The 9490-nt window shown below is 39.8% G+C and overlaps 1 protein-coding gene across 4 annotated transcripts in view; it reads right to left on the bottom strand.

Moving 5' to 3' along the window:
• Positions 1-5182: 5182 nt before the first annotated feature.
• The window catches only part of RBL1 (RB transcriptional corepressor like 1), a 63484-nt gene continuing 59176 nt past the window's right edge, over positions 5183-9490 (bottom strand). For all 4 annotated transcript variants that reach the window (XM_004370367.2, XM_023724811.1, XM_023724814.1 and 1 more), the window contains one exon: positions 5183-7539. In XM_004370367.2, coding sequence (XP_004370424.1) covers positions 7369-7539 — 171 coding nt within the window. In that variant the 3' untranslated portion in view covers positions 5183-7368. The remainder of the gene's footprint in view (positions 7540-9490) is intronic.

Raw genomic sequence — 9490 nt, 5'->3', positions numbered from 1 at the left:
TAAATCTCTCCCTATGTATATTTATACTGTGCTCATGAGGAACCTGTACATAGATCAAGAGGCAGTTGTTTGAACAGAACAATGGGATTCTGCGTGGTTTAAAGTCAGGAAAGGTGTGCTTCAGGGCATCAGGATTGGAGGAAGACTCATTAACAACCTGCATTATGCAGATGACACAACCCTGCCTGCTGAAAGTGAAAAGGACTTGAAGCACTTACTGATGAAGATCAAAGACTATTCATCCCTCAGTATGGATTACACCTCAACATAAAGAACACAAAAATGCTCACAACTGGACCAATAAGCAACATCATGATAAATGGGGAAAAGACTGAAGTTGTCAAGGATTTCATTTTACTTGGATCTCCAGTCAACACCCATGGAAGCAACTGTCAAGAAATCAAAAGATGCATTGCATTGGGCAAATCTGTTGCAAAAGACCTTTTTAAAGTTTTAAAAAACAAAGATGTCACTTTGAGGACTAAGGTTCGCCTGACCCAAGCCGTGTATTTTCAATCACATCATATTCATGTGAAAGCTGGACAATGAATAAGGAAGACCGAAGAAGAATTGGTGCCTCTGAATTGTGGGTTGAAGAATGTTGAGTATACCACTGACTGCCAAAAGAATGAACAAATCTGTCTTAGAAGAAGTACAGCCAGAATGCTCCTTAGAAGCAAGGTGGTGAGGCTATGTCTCACATACTTTGGACATGTTGTCAGGAGGGATCAGTTCCTTGAGAAGGACATCATGCTTGGTAAAGTACAGGGTCAGCAAAAAAGAGGAAGACTCTTGACAAGATGGATTGACACAGTAGCTGCAACAATGGCGCAGGACCGGGCAGTGTTTCATTCTGTGGTACCTAGGGTCACTGTGAGTCGGAACTGACTCAACAGCACCTAACAACAACATATATATTTATATGCTGCACTGGTTTTGTTTTTCTAGAGAATCCAGCCTAAGACAGAATACCCTTTAGTCATTCTGATTAGGAAGACCTATATTGACATGAAAGAAGCATCTCTGCTATATTAATGAGATAAGCAGGTTATAAAATAGTATGCATAGTATGAATATCTTTTTAAAATATCTATACTTACTTGTCTTTATTAATATAAAGTCCATATATACCCACTCCTCATTTAATGACATGGTTAGGTTCCAAAGACTAGGTCGTTATATGAAAATCTTTATGTGAAATTGGAGGATGACTACATCAGATCACAAAATGGAGCACTGACTACATCATTACGTAACTGCCAAATTACATCATCACATAACTGCCAAACCACTGAGAATCATGGCCCAGCCGAGTTAACACAACCTTAACAATCACAGCCAGTGTTACTCTCTCCTTGCACCTCAGCATTCCTTCCTGCCAGATGTATGTCGTTAATTGTAAAATAGAAGTAGTCCATTTTTTACTATTGTCATAAATGTGAAATTGTCGGATAATGGGATAGTTGATACCTGAGGAGTAGGTATATAATAATATAAAATTATATTAAATATTGTTGTTGTTAGGTACTATCATGTTGGTTCTGACTCAGCACTCCTACGTACAACAGAACAAAACAGTGCCTGGTCCTGCGCCATCCTCACAATCTTTGTTATGTTTGAGCCCATTGTTGCAGTCACTGTGTCAATCCATCTCGTTGAGGGTCTTCTGCTGACCTTTTACCTTACAAAGCATGATGTCCTTCTCCAGGGACTGGTCCCTCCTGCTAACATGTCCAAAGTACCAAGAAGCATTCTGGCTGCACTTCTTCCACGACAGATTTGTTTGTTTTCTGGCAATCCATGGTGTATTCAATATTCTTCATCAACACAATAATTCAAAGGCATCAATTTTTCAGTCTTCCTTACTCATTGTCCAGCTTTCGCATGCATATTATGCGATCGAAAATACCGTGGCTTGGGTCAGGTACACCTTAGTCTTCAAAGTGACATCTTTGTTTTTTAACACTTTAAAGAGGTCTTTTGCAGCAGATTTGCCCAGTGTAATATGTCTTTTGATTTCTTGACTGTTGCTTCCATGGGTGTTGACTGGAGATCCAAGTAAAATGAAATCCTTGCCAATGTCAGTATTTTCTGTTTATCATGATGTTGCTTATTGGTCCAGTTGTGAGAAATTTTGTGTTCTTTATGTTGAGGTGTAATCCATACTGAAGGATGTATGGTCTTTGATTTTCATCAGTAAGTGCCTGAAGTCCTCTTCGCTTTTAGCAAGCAAGGTTTTGTCATCTGTATATTTCAGGTTGTTAATGAGTCTTCCTCCAATCTTGATGCCGTGTTCTTCTTCATATAGTCTAGTTTCTCAGATAATTTGTTCAGCATACAGATTGAATAATTATGATGAAAGGATACAACCCTGACACATACTTTTCCTGATTTTAAACCACGCAGTATCCCCCTGTTGTGTTTGAACAACTTCCGCTTGGTCTAAGTACAGGTTACTCATGAGCACAGTTAAGCGTTCTGGAATTCCCATTTGTCTTAGTCATCTAGTGCTGCTGTAAAAGAAATACCACAGGTGGACAGCTTCAACAAAGAGAAGTTTGTTCTCTCACAGTCTAGTAGGCTAGAAGTCCAAGTTCAGGGTGTCAGCTCCAGGGGAAGGCTTTCTCTGTTGGCTCTGGAGAAAGGTCCTTGTCGTCAATCTTCCCCTGGACTAGGATCTTCTCCAAGCAGGAACTCCAGGTCCAAAGGACATGCTCTGCTCCTGGCACTGCTTTCTTGGTGGTATGAGGTCCCTCCTGTCTTCCTGTTCACTTCTTTTGTATCTCAAAAGAGACTGCCTCAAGACACAGTCCAATCTTGTAGACTGAGTCCTGCCTCTAACACAACTGCCGCCCATTCCCCCTCATTAACATCACAGAGGCAGGATTTACAACATACAGGAAAATCACATCAGTGACAAAATGGTGGATAATTATACAATACTGGGAATCATGGCCCAGCCACCTGATACATTTTTGGGGGGACATAATTCAATCCATGATACCATTCTTCGCAATGTTACCCATAGTTTGTTACAATCCACACAGTCAAATGCCTCTGTATAACAATATTACACAGGTAAACATCTTTCTGGTATTCTCTGTTTTCAGGGAAGATCCATCTGACATCAGCAGTGATATCCCTCATTTCACATTCTCTTCTGAATCCAGTGTCAATTTCTGGCAGTTCCCAGTAGATGTACTGCTGTAACCGCCTTTGAATGATCTTCATAAAAATTTTACTTGTGTGTGATATCAATGATATTGTTTGATAAATTCTCCATTCTGTTGGATCACCTTTCTTTAGAATGTGCACAACTATGGATCTCTTCCACTTGGTTGGCCAGGTAAGCTGTTTTCCACATTTCTTGGCATAGACGAGTAAGCATTTCCAGTGTTGCATCTGTTTGTTGAAACATCTCAGTTTGTAGTCTGTCAATTCCTGGAGCCTTGTTTACATAGTTTTATCAATATATGTATTACACACACACAGAAAGAAAAGTCATCAACTTCATGAAAACTTGCCTCACTGGAAATATTTGCAATTTCACTTTGCAATGGACATCAGATGCTCAGAATAAGGCCACGTAGATAATGATCCACAGTCAGAGATAACTTCTTATATTTGAGTATGCCACCTTGTAACCTTACAAAGATAATCAACCATCAGTTAATATGGCCTATGACTCTTCATAGTAATAAAATTTTAAACCTAACCCTACCAAAAAAAAAAAAAAAAAAAAGCCTCAGAACATACTCTAATGTGGCAAACGTGCAAGGACCTGTGGTAACACAGAGCCTGAATGACAGCAACCCTCTAACCAAGTTCCTCTCACTAAAAAAAGGACCCGAGTATCATCCACCTGGCAAGTTCCTGAAGAAACTCACCAAAGTAAGATCAAAATCTACCACTGCCCCTCCAGGTTCAAAACCCCTAATGTCCCCAACCTCGTCACCCCCTTTTCTCCTGGATGCCCTCTGTCTAAGGTCCACTCCTTCTGAGTGCCTCCCAGGGGCAGTCTCCCTTCCTAGGCTCAGGTTGCCTCCTCCTGAAGGCCCTCTGCCTCATGTCTCTATTCTCCACCTCAGGTCGTTCCTCCTGGGGTGCCCTTGCCTACCTCAGGTCTCCCCCTCTGAGCGTCTCCTGCATCCAGTCTGCCTTTTCTACTTTAGGTCATTCTCTTTCAGGCCCCAGCCCCCTACCTCAGGTCGCCCTCCCCTCGACCCCAGATGGTTCCCGCCTCGGATCACTGTCCCTCAGCCCTTCTAGCTCTGCCACCTCGGAAACGTGTCTGCAGCCAGGGTGGCTGAAGCCATTGTGTTTTAGGAAGGTGCATACCTGCTCCAGGTTCCTGGTCTGGTGTGAGGGTGGAGTTCAGGGACCTAAGCATCAGTGTATTTTTTAATGCTTCCCAGTCACAGTCAATGTTGAGAACCACTGGAAATGATCAAACCTGAGATGCTTAACCTGGCTTAGAAAGCCTATCTATGCAATCTGTCCTGCCCATCTTTCTAGCTCTATTTCCCACATATGCACACTGTACTCCACCTTCACTAAAGTATTCGCAGGATTCTCAAACCTGTAGTACTTTTGTGTGGTTGGGCCTTTCCACAGGTTGTGCTCTGTGTCTTGATATTTTTCCTCCTGTGGCAGTTATTTATTCACATGGACTAACCACATAATCTCCCTTTTAGAGATTTCCCTGACACACTCGCCCAGGTAGAGTGAATCACTTCCTTCTCCATAATATCACCACTACTCTCTGCGCACAGCTGTATTACTATACTTACCGTATTACGTTAATCGGCTACAAATATATCTTGAGGGCAGGAACTATGTCTGGTTGATCTTTAAATCCCTAGCACCTAGCAGAGGGCTTGGCATAGAGGCAGCAGACAATAAATGCTTGTTGACTTAGTGAAAATATTATAAAGGAACAAAATAAAAACAAGGAGGGACATTAACTATTATTTTGTATACAATTTAATATAATCTAACCATATTAAAATCTTAATTAGAAAATAATTTTTAAACTGTAGGTCTCATCTGGACAAATATGCCTGAAAACACGCCTGAGAGAAATGAGCTTTTTCATTAATTTGCTATCATAACCTTCCTTGTCCATATATTCACTCCAATGCTTTGAAATAATCCTGTTGTTTTCTTTTTTTCATGTGATTAAGGTTTTTTTTTTTTTTTTAAATTATTGAGGCGAAATCCATGTAACATAAAGTTAGCCATTTTAAAGTGGCATTTAGTACATTCACAGTGTTATTCAACCACCCCTTACATCAAGTTCCAAAACATTTTCAATACCCCAAAGGAAATTTCTGTACCTATTAAGCAGTCACTCCCCATTCTCACCTCCCCCCAGGCTCTGGCAACCACCAGGAATATTAGCTTTTAAGTTACACTGAGGAATTGAAAACATGAAGAGTAGATCCTTAAAGAGATATAGATTTTAGGTGGCCGCACAATTGTTTTCAGTCACATAGAAAATAGCACAAGTATAGTTTTTTCCAATACTCTCAAAAACACCAATGTTTTATTAACCATTTATATACAGTGACATCATTAATCCCTGAAAACTGGTCGAGTTTCTTACATAGTCGATGTACAAATGCTCATTTACATTCTGCACATTAATAATGAAAATGACACAATGGTTATAGCTACATAAAAATATGTACAAGGTTTCAAGACAGGCTTTATAACATTTGGTTTATAACAGTGTAGATACTACACAAAAAATGAGGATATAATTTTTATAAAAGTAAAATGTGATAAAAATTCCTTTTGTTTTTAAAATTTAAAAATAAAATTTGTGACAATACTAATTACTAATTGATGGTCCAATCAGGGTTAGACATAGATAAATTAAACATTATATATTTTAAAAAATAAGGTTTGCAGTTAAAAACATATATTCTCAAAATTAATTAAGGATGGCTTTTCCATGTTTTTCCAGATTCTGTAAGCATACTAGAAAAAGTAGATGTTAAGGAGCTGATTGTTTGGAAAGATGCATCTCTGGGGAATCCAAGTCAAACCCTAACAGGAAACTCACGATGCACCACTAGTACTGAGAACAAAGAGGGGGAAGTAATAAGCAGCTGTTTTACTGATGCATATTAGAATTACAAGGCATGAAGTGATTTTAATGTGGTTTTGAAAAAGGTTTCAAATACATGTTTTTTTTTTTTTTATTGTACTTTTGATGAAGGTTTGTAGAGCAAATTCGTTTCTCATTAAACAATACACATTGTTTTGTGACATTGGTTGCCGACCAAAAAAGGCTTCAAATATTTTTAGGGAATCAATTAGACATTGGAAATTACTGATCTTATGATGACTTCAAACACAGTATCTTACATATTATCATGGTTCTACCTCACTAGTGGGAAATTAAGTTTCTAACAACTATCTGAAGTATATTCTACTTGCTTGAGAAGCAGAGCCCTGGTTAGCACTGCTGCTAACCAAAAGGTCAGCAGTTCCCGGTGCTCCTTGGAAACCCTATGGGGCAGTTCTACTTTGTCCGATAGGATTGCTACTGAATTGGAATGGACTCAAGGCAACAGGTGGGTGTTTTTGGTTTGGCTCGAGAAGCAGTTTCCTATTTTGAGAATTACATGATTTAATACAAGCATGTATAATTAAGCTAATGTTAAAAAAACAAAATGTCAATAAGTTTCAAAGCAGAAACAGTGCCCCTTTTATAGTGCTGTGACACCAGGTTAAGAGGGCTCAGGGTTGGAAAGCCAGGAGTGGGGATGGTGCAAGGGCTCAGGTACACATCTGCTTATGCTCAAGAAGAAGCGTACAAGAAGAATGGATCTAGGCAACCCAGAATGGTAGTGGCAACTGGATGTGGAGTCACTACAGTGGGCTAGAGACAGGCTGGTGTACTACCCTCTGGCCCAAGTGCTATGGGAAAGAACCCCTACTTCAATATTAAATTGAGAACACAAATATGTCACAGCATGCTTACCAAAAATTGATTATTTACCCTCATATTACAAAGCACAGAAGGAGAAGACTTTTTTTTTTAAAGTGAGCTGAAATAGTATGGGCTATATGGGTTTTTTCTTTACTTCATCTTTAAAACTAACCAAGGGATCAAATATTTAAAAACTCTATAACTACTACTATTTTCAAAAGGCACTTAAAACATTCCTTTTCTTTTCAACTCAATACAGCTCTGTCAACTACATTTTGGAAAAATGTTTAAAAAGCACATAATTTTGGTGCAATTTTTCTTATACCCAGTGATATTTACCATCTGCAGGGCTGAAAGGTTTGAAGGCTACAGCCCATACTTTCTGCAAAAACAACCTGAAAGTGCTTTTTATCAAAGAGGAAGTGGCATTAATGATGTGCTCTTTCACTGACCACATCCTGTAGTCGTTTAAGTAAAATATCATCATTTTCTTGACAGAGGCGTTTGGCAGGGGATTCTGCATCACCATCGATGGTTATTGCTCGCTTCTTGGTTCTCTGCTCACCTTGCCTTATCATGTTATTGATATCTTTCAAACTCTGTTCAAAAACAGAGGACATGTGTGAGTAAAAGGGGAAAAGAGGGAAACAGCAGCAAAGAACTAAGCTAACTGCTTTTTTCCTGTTCTCTATCCTCTATCCAAATTCAAACGCTGGGGGTAAAAAATTATTTTTTTAATCTAAGCCAAACTAGTGAAGGTGGTTACAACTAATCTTTCAGGTGGTTTTGAAAACTGTATCTTGCTGCTAGCAGTGATTCTCAGAGTATGGCTCCTAGACCAGAAAACAGCAGAAGCATCTAGGAACTTATTAAATGCAAATTATTGAGCTTGACACTACACCTACTGAACTGGATGCTTTGGAGGTGAGGCCCAGCAATCTGTGTTTTAACAAGCCCTCTAAGGTGATTTTGATGCTACCTAAGGTTTGAGATCCTCTTCCTTAGCAGCAATACTTCTCAAACTTTGGTGTGCTTACAAATCATCTGGGGATCTTATTAAAATGCAGATTCAGATTCAGCAGGGCTGGTCTAGGGCCCAAGATTCTGCATTTCTAACAGCTTCCAGGCAATGCCGCCGATGCTGTTGGTCTGTGAATCACAATCCAAGTAGCAAAGTCTTAGAGAAGTGGTTCCTGAAAGCTGCACAGCACAATCACCCAGGGAGCTTGTTATAACTACAGAGTCCCAGACCTGCCTGCCAGAGCTTTGCGATTTTGTATGTCTGTGGGACAGGTTATGATGTCCCTGATAGCACAAACAGTTATGCATCCAACTACTAATGGAAAAGTTGGTGTTTGAACCCACCTAGAGGCACCTCAGAAGAAATGCCTGGGGATCTGCTTCCAAAAGGTCACAGCCTTGAAAACCCTATGGAGCAGCTCTATTGTGCACATATGAGGCTGCCACGAGTTGGAATCAACTTGTAGGCAACAGGTTTTGTTTGGTTTGGACAGGTATCTGTGTTCAACATGCTCCCCAAGTGATTCTGACCCATGGTTTGGGAATCACTGCCTTAGAAGTCAACTGACCCAATCTTTCATTCAATGCAAGAATCTCCTCTTAACATCCTTATAGGAAGTCAATTTCTATGAAGAGGAAATGCAAGTCTGGGAGGTATTATAACTTAGTCAACTTTGTTTACCATGTATAGTAGGAACTCAATAGATATTTGCAGAACTGAGTGTGAAACAAATGAGTTAAGGAGCTGTCACTGTTATTGGACTGAGTTATAATATGCTCCACTATAATTTCTTCCAGTTGGTCCTGATTTTAGCTTCTGAAGACACACTGAACATATCTGCTTGATAAAAACACAAAACCAAACCAGTTGCCATTGAATCAATTCTGACTCATGGCAACCTCACGTGTTGCAGAATAGAACTGTGCTCTATAGGGTTTTCAAGGCTGTGACCTTTTGGAAGGAGATCACCAGGCTTTTTTCAGAGGCACCTCTGGGTGGGTTCCAAACACCAACTTTTCGATTAGCAGTCGAGCACTTAACTGTTTTCATCACCCAGGGTCTCCTACCTGTTTGATAGCCCTTGAAGAACTGAAAAGAGCTATCATGTCCCTGTCATAGCTTCATAATTTACCAGTATAAAGACAGAGATAACTACAGAGCTGTCTGTGTGGAGATAGCCTCTGTTTTTAGACTTTTCACTAACGTGGTTACCATCCACTAGATGCACTTTCACTTTCAAGGCCTTTCTTTAAATTTAATGTACCCCATGTCTGACTGCTGCAGGTATTGTCTTACTAGTCCCTTCTCAAGATCATGCTTGCGAGGAAGACACACTGGACTCTTGCAGGGAAATCCCTAAGCGCCTCGTCAGCAGTAACAGATTAAACGACCTCAACTGAAAACACTGCTTTTGGTCATAGGAAACTGGCCATAGTAACAGTTCATAGTTTATTAATATCAACTTTGAAAAAAAAGCAAGATTAAAGATTACTGACTGGTTATCTGAACTTCTACCATTCTGAGTTGTT

This window comes from Trichechus manatus, unplaced genomic scaffold (assembly GCF_000243295.1).
Source record: "Trichechus manatus latirostris isolate Lorelei unplaced genomic scaffold, TriManLat1.0 scaffold00008, whole genome shotgun sequence".
Classification (NCBI taxonomy): Eukaryota; Metazoa; Chordata; class Mammalia; order Sirenia; family Trichechidae; genus Trichechus; species Trichechus manatus.
This window is presented reverse-complemented; position numbering and strand designations above follow the sequence as displayed.